Source organism: Geospiza fortis, unplaced genomic scaffold, assembly GCF_000277835.1.
Source record: "Geospiza fortis unplaced genomic scaffold, GeoFor_1.0 scaffold229, whole genome shotgun sequence".
In the NCBI taxonomy this organism is placed as follows: domain Eukaryota; kingdom Metazoa; phylum Chordata; class Aves; order Passeriformes; family Thraupidae; genus Geospiza; species Geospiza fortis.
In genome coordinates this window covers 2,091,938-2,113,145 of record NW_005054357.1, presented here as the reverse complement: position 1 = coordinate 2,113,145, position 21,208 = coordinate 2,091,938, and the positions used below count along the sequence as shown (strand labels likewise).

The window sequence follows — 21,208 nt, the reverse complement described above, 5'->3', positions numbered from 1 at the left end:
ACAACAAAGCCTAGCTTTAATCCCTTTGTGTGGAAGCACGAAGAGGAATTTACCTCATATACACAATACATCTATGTCCAGTGAAGTATAAAACTTCCAGAGGTGCCCAAGCAAGGCATTATGTCTTCTTTGCTTTTTTGCATGCTGGGAGAGGCCGGGAGGGAGGTGAGCAGCGCTTCTCATGGGCTGGATGTAGTGAAGCACGAGGAATGGTTGTATGCCAAGCAGGGAGCTTTAGTGCACCAAGTGTACTAATCACTGTTGGTATCTTCTCCCAGCCTGAGCCAAGAGTAGCACAACCCATTGGTCCAAAAGGGTGGAACCTGAGAATATGGGAGGCTTAACCACTGGTGAACATAACTTCCATAATTTCTAATTGGATTGTGACTAAATTCCCAGCACTGATAATACCAAAATGAGATCAGAGGGGAAAGCCGCCATATTCCCTTTGCACGAAGATTGGAAACAGCTCTCCCCTGCTGTTGCACAATAGCCCTGACCACCCAAAGATCCATGGCTTTAGCTAAAGGAGACCCATCTCACTGCCTGTTGAACACGTGTGAGTATGTGATTACTGTGATGCTTCTTTACAAATTTCAAAAAACAGCCCAGAAACAGTGCAAAGAGTTAGTAGGCCAAATACTAAATGATGTTTATCTACACTAAAGAAAATTAGAATAAAAATTTAATAACAAAAGGACCTGATATGGGCTAAGGAGGAAGAGAGCAGAGTGTCTGTGCTTTTCAGGATCTCATTTTGTTTGGGCGATCACTTTATCAAGCATTTAAGAGAGAACTATGTGAGCTCCAAACTGCATAGCAATGCACAACTAAGCCAGAGCACATCTTCAGACTTCCTTGCAGCCCATCAGAACTCCTGTAACCATTCCTGACACTCATTTGCTTGACCCATTTCTGATAAACAAAGAATAGAGTACTTGAAGTATTTTTCCCCCTTGTTCGTCCCATTCTTCACTGGTCTCTTGTTTTGTAGTCAGAGGTTAAACTGCTGACCTCTCACCTTCAAGGCAAGTTTTTCCTCCCTTCCATAAAAGGTTTTTCACAGTGTGCAGCATTCGGATTAGCCCCTATCCCCCTGAACAAAGGCTATGCCTTTGTACCACTGGTTTGGGCATGGAGTCCGTACATCAGAGGAAGCTGCTCCTACTTACCATTCACAATAACTATATTGTGAGGCCCCTCTAACGCCTCATCTCTCAGTGTCTAGACTTTCACCCAACCAGCCAGCAAAAAGAAAATCCTGTAAAGCACTCAACTGAAAATTAACTATGGTATCCTGTTGTGAACCTGATGAAGACGTTATTTGAACATACGGTAAAACTTTCCATTGTTTAACATAAAGATAAGAGAAAAACTTTTAAAGCCCTGAGGTTTAAGTAGTCATAGGGATCAATTAACTCATGGGTCAGTAAATGCATTTTATAAGCAACCAGCCATTGCTTATGTGTGTCTTTAAAATAATACACAGATTATTAAATTATACCCAAGCACACAGCATTCTGGACATTTGCAGAGCCTAATTTTATACTCACTATGGATACACTAAAGCAGAACTCAAGACATACAAAAAGAATTGTATCTTCCAAAATTAACTGAAAGCTTAGAGTCACTACTGCCCACTGTCTCAGTTATCTTCAGCAAATAAAAGTATGGTAACACAAGTATTTTATGCCTTGATGTATCAAACAAGACCTGTAAGGAAAACTGCAAGCAAGACAGGGTATCCATAAGGTTAGAGCGCAAACAAACCATTGGATTTTCCAGGGGAAAAAAACCAAATAAAAAACAAAGGAAAAAAAACAAAAACAACAAAAAAACACCCCACATTGCAGTGATTTGTAATTTGTTTCTTTGCAACACTTGCACTGCTGTAGCATGAATAATCCAGAGTAGCAGGACAGTTTACATTAATAAATGTACTAACAGTAGTTAGGTTAATAAAAATCTATTCTTTCATCTTGAGAAAAAAAGCCAAAACAAGTAGGCCAGGGAAAAAATCTAGATCTGAGCAATATTTTAATGTTTGAATAAGCATAGGATATATTTTGAAACTCTGAAAATAATTTGTTATTGCAGAAAAACTGATGTTTGCATCTTGCTGGAATTCTTATGGCCTCTTTTGAGTGTGCACTTGGAAAGAATTCCCTGGGCTTTGCTAGCAGAATAAGGCACAGCTGAGGAAATGCATCTCTCTCATCAATTTCCCCAATCTGTTTTGAAAAGAGAGCCAGAGTGTCTCAAAATAAGAGGCAAACAAATTACTGTCTGGCATAGGTTGATTGATTGGGGGAACATGAGGGGGTGTGCTAGGTTTTTTGGGGGGGGTGGTTTGGTTTTTTTTAAGTGTGTTTTGTGCTGAAACAAGAAAGTGTGAAATCGTCCTTGTCATAACAGGAAAAAAAAAAACCAACAACGTTTATCCTTTACCAGCACCCCACAGTGCCTGGTCATGGCCACAGCATGCAGAAAGCGACAGGATTTGGGAGTCTGGACACAAATGCAACAATCCAGAAAGGGCCTAACAACAACCTCAGTTCCCTCAACAGGCAAACAAGGTTGGATTTGCAAAGGAAGCAGAAATCAGAAGGTAAGAACTTTCTCTGTCTTCTGTCCTCTGACATCAGGCACATGCCAGCATCTCCCTCTACCACATAGGTCAGTCATGCTTAGGAAGTATTTTAATGTTCCTTGTAATGCCCTTAAAAAAAAATCCCCATACAGCATAGCTGTCAAACCTAGAGACTGCTGGGTAATAATCTCTTTAGCTATAAAAGTGCTTAAGTCAACTTGGGATGCTTTAGGCTCTGTGATCTTTCCCAAGACTGTGGCCTGCTTCCCAAGAAGAGATGAACTGCACACTGGATCACTGCCTGCAGTAAAATACCTGCTGCACTGCCACTGGAACACAGGCACCCTCAGCCATGCACTGAACTACCTCTCCTTGGAGATACCATGTGTAAACCCCATCCAATTGCCCCCCATCTCCAGAAGTGATACTGAAAACACAGCAATACAGCATTTACTGCAGTTAAATTGCAAGGGATTGCCTTCTGCACCACTGCTCCAGGTCCACTGCAATCTGATACACTTCTGCTCCAGGTCCACTGCAATCTGATACACTTCTGCTCCAGGTCCACTGCAATCTGCCTTCTCACACACAAGATCTTCCTTGGGTGAGTCAGCACTCTCTGAAGCTGACCAGCCATTCACAGGAACCTAAGTCAGCCCCCCAAAACAACGCAGCTGCTACAGAAGAAAAACAACAGAGGGTCTAATACTGTAATTCTGTTCATGGTACCAAAGAACTTGCTTATGCAGGTCAGCTATTGACTGAGAATTATTCAACAAGATGCACATTTTCAAACATATGTAGGCCTATCAGAGAGCATACACAAACTGATTTCAGAAAGACAAAATGTCTGAGAAGTAAGAAATACAGAGCATTAACTCAAGAACATGATAATTGAAATTGATTGTCTTGTGGTTAATAATTTTAGCTCTACACCAGGTTACTGATAGGACAAAAAAATATTAATGTGGGAGACTTAAAAAGCAGAACACTGAAATTCTCCCTGTAGCTTCTGCAGAAATCCACAGCACACTAGGTTGGACCAACCTGTCCTAAAAACTCAAAAAAAGATTGAGAGAAAAATATAAAATAATATAACTTAGGTGTGGAAAAGCATCTACTCTCGGGCAGGTTCAATAAATTATACGTTCAGGTGAGAGACACAGCTTATGGGGGGAGTAAAACATCACCTATGGAACAAATTAATAAAAGGAAATAAATAAAATAAATAATCCCTATGTCTTGGGATTAAATTCCAAAAACTATAATCCAAGGGAATCAACAGTAGCATAATTAAAACAAAGAGAAGGAACCTGCTCACAAACTCTGTACCACAGCCACCAACAGGACTGCTCAAGGTTGCTGCCAAGGCCAAGGGTATAAAGAGAGCTCAAACCCCAGTGGGCTTGCACAAGATGGGCCCCCATTTCACTCAGAGAAAATGTCTGTTTTCAGCAGCTTCCAAACCGAGGGTGACCATGGGTACCCATGCAGGAGCAATGATGGTGACATCCACCAAGGCAGTTTTTGGGCAGTGACACACAGCCTGCTGTGCCTACACCCAGCACCACCAGCTGTGCACGTGGGCAGAGAGAGGAATAAACTCCTGCAAAACCTCCTCCCAGTTTTTCCTCTCTGCCTTGAAGGCCAGAATCATTATTCTGACACCTTTTCCATTTTTCTTTCAGTTAGAAATACAAGAATGTAGTCTCACTAGGGACACAAATGGACAGAGCAGGTGATAGGGGCAGCCCTCCAGGCCCTTCCCTAGCCAGACTGATCCCCTTTCATTCACAGTGAGGAAGGACAGAACATTTTCACACATGCAAAAGGGAGATGTGATGCTTTTGGAGATCACTAAAAATGGGTAATGATTTAGTTTGGGATACAAGCAGGAAAGAGCTTCACACAGTGCATATTTTAGACTGAGCGTTCAGGTGTTTTGTTCCAAGCAGGCAGCCTTATTTCCACAGACCACACGCTGAGCTCCTTGCAGCAACATCAGACCTATTTTAAACTGTCAGATCTGGAAAGAAGAGTTAAGCATCTCTCAGAAGACATTTCCTGGATATTTGAGTCAGCTTCAGGTTGTGTTGGCCAATACCACCAAAGCACTGAACTGCAACACCTGCTGTGATTAACTTCAGCTGGTTTTATTAACCAGTGTTTTACCAGCTATGTGAAAGAGAACATGCAATAGGGATCATGTATGCATTAAACATCAAGAAGTGCACACATAACTCATCTGCAGTGAATAAAATTCCAGAATCTCTACTTGCCCTGATGACGAGAAGCAACACCTTTCTTTTGCACAAAACTTCAGCAAGCTAAATTTTTAACACCGAAGTCTAATTTAAGAATACATTTTTGTTGTTTTTCAAATTTATAGAGCATCTTCTTAACAAACAGCCTCAGTCACAATTCCTCCCACATATACATTTGCACCCAAAATTAAACCCAAAAACAAGAAGACAGAAAAACAGGGAACCAACTGCACTGTGATAAGGGGCTGCTTCATTAAGATACTGAGCAAGATATTGAAATCTTACTTCTGACGTACCATGAGAAAGTTCTTTTACAGACAGCTATAAACCAAACACACACAACACATATTTAAGAACCACCCTGCACAGATGACTTGGTTTACCTTTGTCTTCATCTATGTGCTCTTGTATACCATCTTGTTCTTTCTTACGCTTACACTATTTCTCATTCCTGACCTTCAAGGATATAGTAAAATGAAGATCTAACAATTATGCAATACGCACTATTCTAGAAGCAGCTAATGAAGCAAAAACTACACACAGATGTACATCTAAACTCCTTCTTAACACCAACAAATACACAATAATTGCTTGTCTACCACCACTTCGGACACAAGTCACTTTAATCTCAATTATTCCATTACTAAAACTCCTTCAAAAGATGGGAGTTATAGATCTACTTACAAATGAGTAAGATTTTAAGCCATTGTACAATGTACGATTCATTTCAAGTACCACAAAGCCCAGCAGCTAAGTTTAAGACAAAGGTTACTGAATATAATCCTCCAGTAACACTTGTAAATTACTTAAGAGAATTCTGATTATAAACTGTTCATTTTTTTCCCCAAAAAAGGTTCTATAAAGGGTAAGTGAATACATAACTTCTTTGTTTTGCTTTTGGAATGAGAGTCGATAGATTCTCAGCTTGTTTTTTAAAAAAACAAAACATAAACTTCAGTGTTTGTTTTTTCTTTGCTAAATATACAGGAAGGCTTTGGCAACAAAAAGGAAGCTCAGAACAGATTCATCCATTCATAAATTTCATATCACATTCATTCCTTTTTTAGGTTCTTTAAAACACTGATTGTTTTCAAATCTGCTTCCACAGAACGCAATACCAATCTGCTATTAACAGAAACAATTATGAGATGCCCTGAAATGCTAAAAGCTCATTACAAATGTGACAGAATTTTCAGCCTGAACTGAAGCAGACTCACAGTCCACTTCACTACTCTATGCACATTGCTTTTATTGAGTAAAAAGAGAGAAATCAAATGCAGTCTCTTATCTTAAGTGTAACACATCTGTGCGGTACCTTGAACTCCAAGAACAGAGTTCAGCAAGATCCTCCCCTCTAAAAACAAAGGCATGAGAAGTGATGCAACACAGAAGCAAAGTCCTAATCTGCTCCCTCCCTGAAATCAGCCCTTGGTCACTGGATTTTGTTTGCATGTCTCCTTGCTGCTCTCTGGGGAGCCCTGCACCCCGTGACAGGCACAGACACCCACCAGCTCTGCTGGGCCAGCTCTCTCAGGCACGACAAGTTCAGAGAAGCAAAGCAACACTGGGAGTGTCCTACTCTAGACACAAAAGCTAGCACTTTGGAAAATTATGTAATTTCTCTATAATGCAATTATATCTTGAATTCCAGCATGTATATGTCATTTTCTTTGGGGCAGTTTCAGGACTGCTCATCCACTCAGTTTTACTTCAATTCCACCAACACAGCTTCTGTAATTGAGAGAGCTTTTGCTTTCTCCCTCCTGCCTGTGGAAAGACAGCTTGCACAACAACCTGACAGCAACACTTCCCACTACCACCAAAGAAGTAGTACCAAGAAATGGACTGTGCTCAGTATTAGTCATTTACTTAAAGATATTGAAGCACCTACTTCCTGCAAAATGCTATTCAAAGACCTGTGGTTTTTCGCAGAACTTGCCTAATGGACGCTTATTAGCAGTAAAGCTCCTTGATGTGGCCCACAGTGAAGCATCAGCCAAGCTTTCAGCACCATGATCCGGGCTTTTGACACTTCCCTTCACACTGACTGGTACTTGCACTTCCTACTAAAGCAGAGAATGTGTTTTACCTTTGTGGAGCCATTCCCTGTTTGGCTGAACAAGGCAAAATCCAACAAGGTTTAAGGATTATGTATGGCCCTTAAAATGTTGGGGGTATTTTCATCCTTTTCCCTTAGCACTGCTAAGTCAAATGAAAACAAATCTCACACATGCAAAGGAGGAAGCAAAGACAATAACAGGACACTCACAAGAAGAAGGAAGAAAATATCAGAGCTCTGTAAACATATTCCAGAGCTGAAAGATTTTGTATCCTATTAATAACTACTGACCTATCTAGCCACAAGTTAGGAAGATATTTCATCTATTGTTTATAAAGTGCTTTTCTTTGTTGACTTAGCACTATTGAAGACCAGACTTGGCTGGTATCCTATACAACACTGTGTTTTGAACTACCTTATCTTTAGTGTATGTGACCAGTTTTCTAAGCACAGATAATTCTACAGGGGAGGATTGCAGTTCATTGTACATAAAGCAGATTTTACCCCCACATCTGTGCATCCTATCAATGCCCATAACTTCTAACACAGCTACATATGGAAGAATTCTTGTTTCACTGCTCACATATTTTATCTTATGACAACTAAAAATTTTATTAGAACGTTTTAAGAATTTCAGATTAGAGCAGTCAATTAGCAGATCTCAACAAAACACCATTTTCCAATGCTGCTCTGTAGTAAATGCTTTCTTAAGAAGAACCTAATGAAGTTGAAAACCCTGATCTCTCTTGGCCACTGGTGTTCAAAGAAGACCTGGAACAAAAACTGTCCCTGCCTAACTCTGCATATTTGCAATATTCCAGTACATCTAGTTAATACCCAGTGAAGTTAAATAAAAGCCTCCATAAATGTTGGTGAACCATGTACAAGCATGACATGATAATTAAACTTTATAACAATTGATATATATTTCAGATTTGGTTTCTTTAGTTTTCAAAACATACTATTTTCTTGTAATGGATCAGTATTGCTCTCTGAAAAGAATATTAATTTAAGATAACATACACTATAATTTCTTTTTGGCTTACAAACATGACAGAACTTCTAACATTCCTATTAAATATATTAATTGAATATATACTGCTATGACTTAAAGAAAAAAATTAGATTCTGGAACATTGATTAATAGAAAGGTACTTTCTCAGTTTCTGTAACACTTAACTTCCAACATTTATCTCAAATTAAGCTATCTGTATCTGTTTCATGATTTGCATTCTGTTCAATGCACAAGCACAAAGCTGCTATACTCACTGCTATGCTAAGTAACATATACTGGTCTACGTACCCAAAGCAACATTAACTAAATATAGCTCTTAAAACAAAACAAAGCAAAGAAAGAAAAGACTAAACTCACTTTGATCTCTCTGCATACAAAGCGCTTCCAAACATCACATTGTTTGCAAATATTGTTTATGCTGTTCTGGCACTTTCTGTCCTAGCAAGACTTTTTGTCTTGCTCCCTGAAAGATGAATATTTCAAGATGTGCTGACAATTAAAACATACTGGTCAGGCTTAGATGAATAATTTCTAGTGTTAAAATACACAGAAGCAGAACTTCAGTAGCAGAAGGCCCCCAGTACTACATGCCAGTATCAAGTTTCCTTGTTCATTAAGATAAAAGGAGGAGTGTACATGGTGAGACACAAAACAAACAATGCTCTTTTATCAGATCATAAAATCCCATTATGTTCCTAGGGCATAATCTGAGAAATTCTGATTTGGGTCCATACAGAGCCCAGTTATGTTCTCAGCAGAAATCCAGAACTGCATCTACTAAGGGTATATATTTACTTTACACAGATTAGCTCTAAATCCATGCTACAGCACAGCTGTAATGAGCACCTCTGCAACTGTCCTGAGTTGAATTAATTCCAGGCTCTTTTACTAAAGTCATTAATGATAATGTTAACTGCTGAATGCATAGATCATTCTGCAATCCTAGGCCACATCTTACTTGTGAAGTGACTGAATACACATTCCAATTTTTATAGTCTGTACTTCTCTTTTTAGATGGGTTGTTGCATATTTTAAAAGCTGGAGAGCATATGAAGGACAGCCACTGTTCACCAGAAAGCTAAAATTTCTACTGGGTACTCTCCTTTTGCAGAGAACATCTCATAACAAGGTATCCTTATTTTCACACAGATTACCATACAGAGTATTTTTCAGCAGCCATAGAAAGCATCACCATCCAAAACAACAAGATAGGAGAAGCCACACAGATGGGCTCTTTTACAGCAAATGTTGTTACCACAAAGTTTTCTGGGAAATGCAGAGAAAAATCAGTGTTTCAAAGCTGAGAGACACAAACCCACATCAGGAGGGTCAGGCAAACCCCCAGATTGAACCGAAATAATTTTGGGCTGGAAGCAAAGTATTTATCTCTTTTTAGAGCTCCAACGCATGCTGTAGTTTCAGATCTTCCTGATCTATTTAAACTGCATGAAGCAGATCATATAAGCAGACCAAGGTAATGCTCCCCAGCAATTACAGAGCAAATGCTTGGGATCTGCCCATCCTCATAGATTTACTGGCTTCAAGAGCTCTGCTGACCACAACCAACACAATTCGCTATCTTTTTATTTCCAAAATTCATCCTATTTCACTTCCACTGAAAATTGTGGTACTTTAGTTTATTTTTATTATTGTTTGATCTGGTTTACCCTGTCCTTCATCACTTTCCCCAATACCAGGAGCTGAGATGATTTCTGCTTTGTTCACTGCTGAAAACACAATGCAAATTCCCTCCAAGGACTGCATTACCTCACAAGTATTCTCAGTGACAGTCTTCTGTATCTGTCAGCGTCCAGTAACATCACACAAAATTGTTTATTTAAAAATAAGAGAGTCACCATCATTAGCTGCCACACAGTTTAAGACAGGCTTTAGTTTATTAATGTTTTTATTGCCAATGAAAAATGTTTTCACCCAGGCATTTAAGGGGTGGTCATCTCAAGCTTATTTTGGTTAAGCAGTGTCCTAGTATTGATTTCTAACATCACAACCAGCATGCAAAAGAATATATCTTTCAAATAATTCTTTGTATAATACAGCATATTATATCAAGACCAAAAAAAAAAAAGTTCTTTATAAATTCCTTACTTATTAATTACACTTGCTAGTTCTGACTTTTTGGGTTTTTTTTGCCTGACACTTGTAAAAGCATTTTTAGACTAGAACTAGTAAGGTGCTAGAGGGCTGCAAACCCAAGTTAAAGCAGATGGAAACACATAGCACGCAACATGCCCATTCCCAGAATCTAAAACAGGTTTACTCAGATGCACCAATTAAAATGCCTGATTGAAACTGAAACTGAATGCTCAGAACCTCACCTAACTCAGTTTCGGTGTCAGGGAGCTTTACTTGTCCTGGCACAGAACCACTGACATCACAGCCTCCTCTATGTGACAGCCAAAGTTCATCAGCTACTAGGAAACTGAAGTTCTTGTTAAACTGGCAGTACTCTTAGAGGGAAAAGCTACCTGGAGGATAAATACCAGCACAAGTCTTTCCTGGACACAAAATTCATCAGAATTTCCTCTGCTGTGTCACAATGCTGTTAACTATTTTCAGTTCCATGAATTAATTGCATGATACTAATTAGTACATTTGTGGTCTTTAGCCAGAATTTTGTTCACACAAAATGAAAATTTAATTGATCTCCAGATCTACAATGCTTCAAAGTGCCCACAGGTGACAGGGATCTAACTTTGAGTATGTGGTTTTTTTCCTAGGAGCTAAATTTTGTTGTGAACAGAAAAACTGGGGAAAACCACCACAGTTATCGAACCCATTTCTTCAAAAACAGGACAGGAGTTTAACAAAACCCAAACAGATTCCAACACAAAGCAAACAGGAAGATGGTAGGGCAGAGTAAGGGCATACCTAGCTGTGTTTAGCTTCTTGAACTGGCAATACATTTAACAAACCTGAAATACTTGAAATCAACACTAAGAGATGAATCAACAGCCAATGCTACATTGAATGGCATGAAAATCCCATCAGTCCCTCCCTATGTGACCTGCACAATGAACTTTTCCTGCCAGCTCCAGAGGCAGCCCCAGCAGCTGGATGGTGAGCGTGCCCACGGAGCCAGCCTGCCAGGTGCCACCAGAAGCAGGAGGGATGCTTCCCTCATGCTTTTAGCAGCGCCAGCTATTTGAAGTGAAACACAAACAGCAAACACAGCTTAGGAGCCAAAGGGCTTCCAGAAGATGGGAACAGGATGCATAAAGGATCAGCTCCTGCCAGCAAGACTACAAGCAAGTTACAGTAACTGTTTCTCTCTTGACACTCTAAAGGCACAGTAGTTTCACTCCATTATTTCAAACTCATTATAGACTTAGGTTATGTAGAAAGATTTCTAGGTAACTTTGCAATCACCACACAACCCTTGTCCTTTACCTTTATGCTGCACTTTTTTTTATTTTGCATTTAAACAGAACACAAACACATTCAATGTAGCACAAACCACTCTTACTTTTTATATCCTCACGTTAAAATGCAGCACAAAAAAAAAATAATAGCATCACTGTTCCATAATAACTCAATTTCACTCCTGGAAACAGCTGCCTTAAAACGTTAAGCTTTTCTTTGTAACTTCTGAAGGAAATAATGCTGTGCCTATAATCATTATCAGCATGGCTTCTCTGTGTCAAGTGCAACTATCTCAATACAGTTAAATTCAAAATTTAGCATCCAGTATTTAACTATAAAGAGATTTTTGTGTTTAGCTAGCCCTTTGACACAGCAAAAGAACTGCCTCCTCCCAAAAGCAAACATATCACCCCATCCACACAATGACAACACAACAATACTTGTATGTGCTCTAATACAGGTTTAAGTGGCGCAACAAATAAAACCCTTGATATTGAACAGCATCTGAAGTCAGATGGACAGGAAGTATTTGTGTCATTCTATGGTTCTGAGTTTAAGGACCTATGCAGTGTTAAACCACTTACAGAAAAATAACACCTTGGTTATGATGATTATGCCTCTATGATGATCAAACTTGCCATTAACTAAGAAAGTTTTAAAAATATGTCCCATAGAACCCCTAACCAATATGCTCTTTTCAGACACAAGTTTTTAATTTTACCTAGGTTTCAATCTACATCTGAATACCCATTTAAATGCATAAAGAAACCAGATTCAGGAAACATAATCTTAAGGGTGTTGTTCAAACCTTGTTTCTAATTAAGGATTTAACACTTGGACAAAACCTTCCAAACAAGGATTGAGAATTTTGCAAAGGAACACAGTATGACTGTAAACTGCTGCCTTGGCTTTCCCAGGGCAGGAAGCACAGATACCACACCCAAAATCTTGTTCAAGCCTATTTTCTTAACTTCTGCTTTTTCTCTTCTTTTTTCCCAATAAAGTTTAGTAGTAAGTTTTAAAATTTTCTCCTAAACCAGATTCACAAAATATAAAAAGTCTTTGTTCATCCAAATTATTCAGTTCTAAGCATAAAGCTACAATTCTCCAGAATATATGGAAAAATATTAAAAGCAAATATCAGAAGTTAGTGTTTTCAGCATTTTATTACTTTATCTGTCAGTCACATAGAATCTTCCACCTGAAGTATTTGCCTGTAAATATCACGTTTTTACCAGGATCTTGGAGTTATCACACATCAGCCATGAAAAATACAGATTCTTAACATTTTAGTTGCAAAGCAATGCTAGGCTCAAATCACTCTTACTACATTACTTTAAGGAATAAAAATAGCACTTTTCTTGGCTTCAGGGGTTTTTAAGCCCTTCACAAAAACTTGTGTAACTCTTCCCTTTGTAGCCCTGATCATGTTTTATTTTATTTATATACAGAAGTATGTATTTCAACAGTTTGATGATGAGCATGTGCATCTATACATATCTGCCATTCTCCAGATAATATCTTCAGTGGTAAAGGAAAAAGAATTAAAAAACTATTTTTGTTAACCAGACAGGAAACCCTACACTTCAGCCTCTTCAAACTAGTGGTAGACAGAGAAGTGTCTTACAGCTTTGCAAAAAAAGCATTTAAAACCTTGGAAGTTGAACCAGTTTTCAAAGTTTCTTCAGCAGATTTTAAATCCTCCATACATTAAAAAAAATAAAAGTCATAACACTATATATAAAGAGAGGAAGCAGCATAAAATATCCCATTGAAGAAAGATAAATCTCTGTGTACGATGGGCTGGCTGTTCAGTGTGTGGGAGGGCTGAAGCATGCTGACATTAGCTTAGGAAAATATGCAAACTCTTAACACTTCTGAATGCAAGCAATTTAAAAGCCCACAAACTATCCCCCAGGCAACCATCTCAAATAGTGAAGTACTAAAACGAAACTAAAATTAAATTTGAAAAAAGCACAAGAATGTCAACTTTCATACTGACTGACTACATTACACACATTGCTGTTTTCAACTTATATTTAGTTATACTAATACTAGTTGGTTCATTCTACTCCATTTTATATAAAATCCTTTTTATACCAGCTTAGAATTTGTATCCCTTAACTCATCAAGTTTTTCTCTTTTAATTTCACTGCCCAAAACGCGATCACACTGCTGAAAGTGGCATATGGCACAACATGAAAAACTGACACAGCCGGGCAAGTGCCTGCAGGGGAACACTTCATCTTGACCAGCAGTGATAGCACAGAGCCTGGCCCCACATCACTGCAGCTGGAATCTCTGCAGCAGAGCAGAGCCTGCCACTCCTCCCAGGACGGTCCCCTGGCTGCTGGGGAGCAGGGTCAGCCCTCCCCACTGAGGTCTCTTCACCCTGGTAAAGAATGCAGGCGAGATAGGAGAAAGGGCTTCCTTGACCTATTTCTTCAGCAGCTCTCACCCCTTCCCCTCCTACACACACATATCTGCACCCACCTCCAAATTACACATACATCCAAGAATCTCTGGAGGTTGGTGGAAAAAAAGATCTGTAGGAAATGAGACACTAAAAAGTGGCAACATTTTTCTCTACATTTTTGCATCTGTGGAGAAGCTGAAAACTATAGAGACTACACTGCATTTCTCAGTCTCTGGAGAAAAGAAGGAAAAGGTAAAAAGCATCAGAATGCCCATCTTTATCTTAGCTGCAGAATCATTCTTGTCTTAATTGGTTTTGTTGTTCATAATTTTCCAACACCCACTCTGTGCTAGTGACAGTCCAAACACACAGAAGACATTGTTCATACCCTCAGGGGCTTTCCAATTAAATGCCAGAAATTTGAACACAATGAAATTACTCATTTAGCTACAAGTGGAGGGTTTAAAGATGATAATTTATGAAGGATTTACAGCTATGCTTGGTGTTTGTACACTAGAGAACTTCAGCCAAACTCTGGCTCATATTCCTTGGTTTTGTCTAAAGGACACAAGTGATGCTCTACCTGCTTTTCATATACTACCTGCTTTTGTCTTCAAAGCATTTACACAACCCTCAACAAAAGGCTGTGATAGTTTCTTCTCCTCATCAATCAATCCTATAGAGAAACCAGGCCAGATTAAATGTCCTTTTTAAATTTGAAATTTCAACAGAATAGCAAGAAACCACTACAGGGAAGTAGCACTAACCTAAATAACATGAGTTAATGAGTTGGGGCAGGGGAGCAGGGGAGCGGATGTTAAGCTCAATGAAACTTCTGAAGAATATAAAAACAAAGTTGCTTTCTTTTTCTAATACACAAAAACTGCATCTAAGCTAAGACTATAAGCAGATATCCAATGCTGTCAAATGACATTTTACCAGTTGAGAAATTCTAATATGTTTATACAGTGATTGAGACTAAAATATACACAGAAATTAGATACTTTAAGAAAGCTTATCTGGTTCACAGCAACATAAAGTTGCTCTCCACAGTCACCTGAAGAACAGAGCATGCTTTAAAAAAGTAGAGAAACCTAATTTTCTGTGGGCCAGTACTTATTTAGTACCCTTCCAGCTAAAACCAAAAGGGAAAAAGGTTAGCAGTATATAACCACTGCATCAAAAGTTTTTATTGCTCTTAAAAAAAATCCTGCAGACTTCCTCATATGTTACTCTGATAGAATTATCTTTTTCATAGGGTTCAAGAGATGCTGTACAAAAAAATGTAGAGCAGAGGAAAGAAGTTATCTTGATCAGCATGTTACACCCAGTGGCTCAGAGAATGTGGTTAACAAACAACTCTCTAGAGTGAAGAAAAAACAGAAGAAGAAAAAGTGGTGCTTGCTCTGTCCACATCCTACAGGCAGCTTTGGAAGACTAAATCTAAGCCTTACCAAAGCAAGACAGATTACCCTTGGACAAAACTACCAACTGCATTAAACTTGGTTTTGGAACTGGGACCTTTCTGGATTTACATACTTTGTTAGTACCTTAACAGAGAGCAATCAAACCTCATAGAAAGAATTTTGCATTTCTAAACTAATTTCTGGACTTAATGCATACAGTTTTTAACTCTACCAACACTCAATTAAACTGGATTTGTGGCTTCTTCTTGAAAATTTAATGAATTTAAGGCCCTTTAAAGAAAAATATTTTGGAGATCACACATCACTAAGATTTATTATCATTCTGGCAGAAGGAAAATAAACTACAGAAGTTATTCATGCAATTCAACACAACCTATTTAACACCTTCTCCGGAAATCACATTATCTAGCCCTAGAGCTACATAAGACTTCTTAGCATTTAAAAAAGAAATAGAGACAAAGCAACCAAATTTCAAGGGTATTCCAACAATTATTCTTAGATTGGACATAAAATGAACTGGTACTTTAAAAGGCTTTTCAAATAAAACTTTAACAGTCAGGACTGCTTTAGACCCAAACCACAATTCAGTAGTTGACTTCTCTGGATTTACCTGCAGCCTCTGAGGAGCCTTTCTGTTGTTGGTTTTTTTTTTTTATGTGCTATAATCAAAGAAAAAGAAGGTATAGCAAACAGCATTCTCTTAACCACACTGAAACCAATCTGAGTCATCTTCTTGGGAAACTGTGGACAGAAACGCTGAAAACTTTATGTTCACAGAAGCTGTTGCACATTGCTTTTCTACTGCTGGCTGCTCTATCTGTGCTGTATTTGCATCCGCAATCCACTTTTAATAGAATCAGTGCACGGGAAGTGCACAGGATATAAAATTTATAGACTGAGTTAAACTGCCAGCTTCATCTCTGCCCATTTAACTCAAACCCACAGTTCAGACTTAGAGGTGTGTATGTACAACCTGTACATGCTTGTGTCCTCACAGATAAATATACACTCCTCACAGTGATTACAATGGCACTGTTCATTTGGACATGTCCATGTGGAAAAGTTCAACCTTTCAGAAATTCAATTTACTTTTCATGATAGAAGGATCTGGATGACAAAAAAAAAAGGCTGCAGACAGCTTTATTCAGACAATTCCTAGGTTCCAACCCATCTTCCAGTGCCAGCTGCAGTGTAATTTTCAAGGGACAAAAGAGTGCCAGGAGGAGAGTAAAGCTGCTGTAGGTGCAGCTGTTGAGCAATAGCCTTATGTAAGTCTGTGCACTTAAGACAACTGAACCACTGCTTCACTCCTGATACCCAGTAAGGGTGACTCAGCTCAAAGTGCAAAAAACTTTTCACCCTAAAGCTAAAGAGAAATTCTTGTCCTTAAAATAACAGAGCAGGTTTGATAATATCTGTTATCAAGCTGCTCTATGGGTCTGTAAGTGAAAATTTAATACAGAAGGCCTGCTGCTGATATTAAATTGAGCACACATTTTTGCTATTTCTTGTTCGCTGTTCATTAAGGAATAACACAGAAAAGAATTACAGAAATATGCAATTGCCTGGAAGGCAGTGTAAAACTTTCTTCTGTAAGGTGCTACTCACATTGCAAGCCAAATACACAATTAGCAAATACCAGGCTGTTAGAATAGCTTAGCACTTCTGCCCCAGTCACTTAGCAAACTCTGCTGAACAGAAGCTAATTCATCTCAAAAGTCTTGTGAGAAATGGGTTATGAATTTTCCTAAGTAAAAGCTGTCACATCAACTAGTTACTAATTGATGTTTGCTACCCTCAGCAGTGCAAAGGACCCAAAGTTATGATCTGGGCTACAATCTCATGTTGGTCTTAAGGGTTTTGTCTCCTCTTTGGAGATTCACTCTGAAAATACAGTAAGCATATATCCTAAACTGTTAAGGAAATTATGAAAATATTTAGGTAGAGTATCCTTTTTTTCCCTCTCCTGTCTGAGGAAAGAGTTGGAAGATCACTGATCTAGCAATGCTACTGTGCATTCCTGTAGTTTAAAACAGAGTAACAAATATTCAAGTATGTAAGCTACTCTTAAATCACAAAAAATCCAGAAACCATGTATCCAGTGGGAAACAAAATTTTGATCCACCTACAAATAAATACATGCTAGCACAACTGAGCCTGTAACCAATTCAAGAGCTACCTACCACACATGAAGCAATAAATTCTTACTAAGTTAGATGAAATCTCTTTGGGTTCTACTCAATGTAAACACCTATGTTGAAAATAATTAGTGGAATAATTAGAAGAACAAATTTCTTAACACATATAAGAAATCATATGCTGCTCCATTTCATGTATGTATTATCCTTTCTAGTTGGAACAGTCCTAGGACAATGTAAAGTCTGAAAAACTGACATTCCTGGAGAGCTATGTTGTAATTAAGAAGTTAAGAAAAACTGCTTTTCTAAAAGTGTCAAACAATTTTAACAGCAAAATTCTTAATCATATCATACTGTTACAGGCATTCAGCATCCTCATAAAAACATCCTAGTAAGAGCTCCACATGCAGTAAGGCCACCTCCATTTTGATTTGTTAGAACAGTTATACATTGGCACAGGGAAATGAAAATACAAGAAAACAGAGACTACAGCAAAGCTTGAAAAGAAAAAGCTTAGAGATACACGGGTCACATTAAGGTCTTGTTCGCTCCTAAATCGGCTTCTCCTGCTGCTCACTCATGCAGGGAGATCATAATTTTGTGGCTGTGATATTTCCACGGCAACACTGGTGACAGTGATGTCACAAATTCAGTCCTGACATAGCTTCAGGATCAAGTACAAGGAGCAGATGGGATGCGAGGGAGAAAGCTCCTATTTAAACACAAATCTCTTTCATAAGAAAGAAAGAGGCATGAGCAAAGAACCAGGTGAATGGATCATGTTTTCAAGTATGATATATTCAAAAGATTATCCTAGCATGAAAATCTATTTAAAGGCAAGACCTACAATACAGGGTAACTGTCAAATTTGTTAGGCCTTATAATAAACCAACCTTGAAAGCTCCCTGTTTTGCATGACAAGCTTTGTGCTCCATTTCTAAAGTGGCACTGAAGACAATACACTTCTGTCCCTTGTGAATTTCCTTTAGATAACTTTAACATTCAGATATATTAATTTGATACATCACTGTGCTCATAATACCATATGTAAATATGATGTCAAGCCCTCACTGGAGTGAGTTTGTTATCTGAATTAGATATGAGATGAAAGACATTAAAACAAATCCCAGATGGGTCACCAAGTACAACAGGATGGTAACTGGAATATTCAGCCAGCACTGTTAGATTGGCAAAAGGAGACTGTACTTTTGTCCTGATCTGTGGAAGCATGCAAGAATCAACACAAGCTGCAGGCCAGCTAAAGACCCCTGAACCTCTCACCAGTTACACACTGCCGACTCCAAAAAATTACTCGTATCAAACCTCCTTCCTATCTTCGGCCACCCCATGAACCAAGAGCAACTGAGCCCACAGAGCATAGAAGCAATTGTGACAAAAAAGGGAATAGCAGGGAATGCAACCACAATACAGCCACAAACAGTCCCCACATTAACTCGTGTCACAGTGCAAGGAGACACACAGATTTCTTAAAGATGCTTCTCTCCACAAGGACAAGTGATAAACAGCAAAACTACCAAGCAAGAGAGACAAGGGAAGTGCCTATGACCAAAATTCAGGTGTAGGCAGTCAGTCATTCACAGAGCTGCATGCAATGAGAAGTGGTTTCTTATGGCAGCAGTGGCAGAAAGATGCACAAGAAAAATGAGAAGTTAAATACAAGATAAAAGGAATTAAAAGGATATAGATCCATGTTCTGATCACAGAAGGAAAATGCCCACACTGTTCAAGATTTCAAGATGAAGACCTGGAAGGATTACCAACAGTCTAGCTCTCAGGGGGAGAGGAAGAAAGGGAATAGAATTTGCAGCCTGAATCAGGGACTAAGCCAAGACATGAGCAGGCCCCCAGGAAGGGATATTGGGTGGGGGCAGAGACTAAAAGCACAATGCAAGGAGAAACAAATCCAAGTCAAGTAGCTAAGCAGGGTTCCCAGACATCATCTATGAAATCACTAAGGCAAAAACTGCACATGTGATCCAAGCCACAACTATGATCATAGTTAGGAAAGTCCACCTGATTTGCCAAACTATGACAATACCAACACTAAATCAAAAAAGCAGGCAATGAACTGGAGGGTGCTGGCTGGTAACAAAAATAATTAAAAGACCTGAAGGCCTACAATTGTTTAGCTTCAACAAAAAGGGTTTTTTTCCCAAACACATTAGGCACATTCTGACAACTCACAATAACAGAAACACTGTCTGAAATATAAAAAAAACAAGGAATAGTTGGGGGCTATAAACTTCTACAGGCCTCTTACTTGTTAAAGTAGTAAACTCTGGAAACAGTATCCATTAGCACAGTAGGACAAGAAATATAGTCTATTTTAAGATGTAGTTTATTGTTTTTATAGTTGTGATTAAGACACAGCTGTCACAGACTAACATGACTACAATACAACCCTGACAAGACTCCTCCTCTCCCTTTGCTTTTGTAAGGCCAACAACCTCGGATGAGAACATGAACCCAGTTCCCCCAGTGGACTTTCAAGAGGTCACTTTAATTTCAGTACTGGAAAGCCCATCTTCTTTTTACCCAAGAGGAAAAAAAAAGCCTCTCTCAGACAACTCTTGCACTACTACATCTCTTTTACCTCGTGTTTATAGAGATGTGAAAGTGACGGCTGATACAAGCTCAAGGCAGCCCTCATTGCTGTTTGTATCGTGCAGCAAACCAGGGCAGCTGCCAAACATGAGCCACAAAGAAAGTCTCTTCCTATTGTTTTTCAGAAAATAACTTACTTTCTCTCTATCACGCTGATCAAATTAACATTCCCCTGATAGACAGAAGTCAATGATTCTTCTAAAATGAAATCTTACACAAAAAAATCAACATTTTAAGAGTAGAAAATACACTTCAAGTCCAAGTTTTGCAAATATATTATGGAGAACAAAAATATTTTTACAACAGCTAAAATGAAAACATAACAAAACCCCACAACAACTACAAAGTAATAGATTTTAAAAAGCAAAAAAAATAATCATAGGCACATTCTAACACAACCTCAGTCCAAAAGCAATTCAAAGTAGAAAATAACACTAGATTGGGATGCCGAGTATTTTTTTCCAGCTCTCATTTCTCTACATAAATATCATAGGCACAGTGTATTACCTTCGTTTTCTGAAGCTTGGCATTTTACTTTCAGTACCAAATCAAAGGTACGTTCCGGATTTTCCCTAGAAGAAACAAACACAACCAATTATAATATACATATTTCAGATCTTATTTCTACTTTCCATTCTTTACATTCTTTTTGTAGAATAATAAATAGAATTAAAATATCATTAAAACAAAATTAGTACTCAGATTAGTTCTAAGGAAGAACCAAAAAGTGGCATTTCCCTATGCAGCCTTAAGAAAGGAATAAGAAAGATAAACAAGCTAAACTGTGTGATTTATTTACATTTTATTGTCATTGCCTTATATCTCAAATAGCTTTTAAGTCACTTCACCATACCTCATCTAAACGTTGAGAAAAAAGAGCTGCTAAGCTCCTTATCAATCAGTCAATCAATCTGCAACATTAATGGAGTTGCAGGCAGCCTTTTCTAAAGCTATGTCTTATTTCTACTAAGTAGGAATAGCCCATCATTAGACTTCCATTTTAATTTGCTGTGTTTAGCCGCTGTTCTTTAAATACACCTGATTACCACCCCAAGGCCGAGACTCGTTTGGCTTCCTCTTTCACCAGATATTGATCGCCAGCTGGGCTCTAAAGGCTGAACCTCAGGCGTGATTCACTGCGAGAGCCACCACGAGTGCACTGAGTGGGGATGGCCACAAGCCCGAGCTAGCCAGGAAGAGGGAGCCTCCCTATCTGCAGCAGCCGTCAAGGGCAGCTGCGGGTGACGGCCGGCGCCTCTTCCACCTGATGATAATAACAAACTGCGTGTGCCA

General features: G+C 38.7%; 1 protein-coding gene across 1 annotated transcript in view; it reads right to left on the bottom strand.

Annotated features, from left to right (window-relative positions):
* The window catches only part of DENND1B (DENN domain containing 1B), a gene marked incomplete at its 5' end in the record, with an annotated part of 147,632 nt that extends 127,125 nt beyond the window's left edge, over positions 1-20,507 (bottom strand). The window contains one exon of the mRNA XM_031059156.1: positions 20,423-20,507. Within this exon, the coding sequence (XP_030915016.1) occupies positions 20,423-20,507 (85 nt within the window). The remainder of the gene's footprint in view (positions 1-20,422) is intronic.
* Between the last annotated feature and the right edge of the window lie 701 nt (positions 20,508-21,208).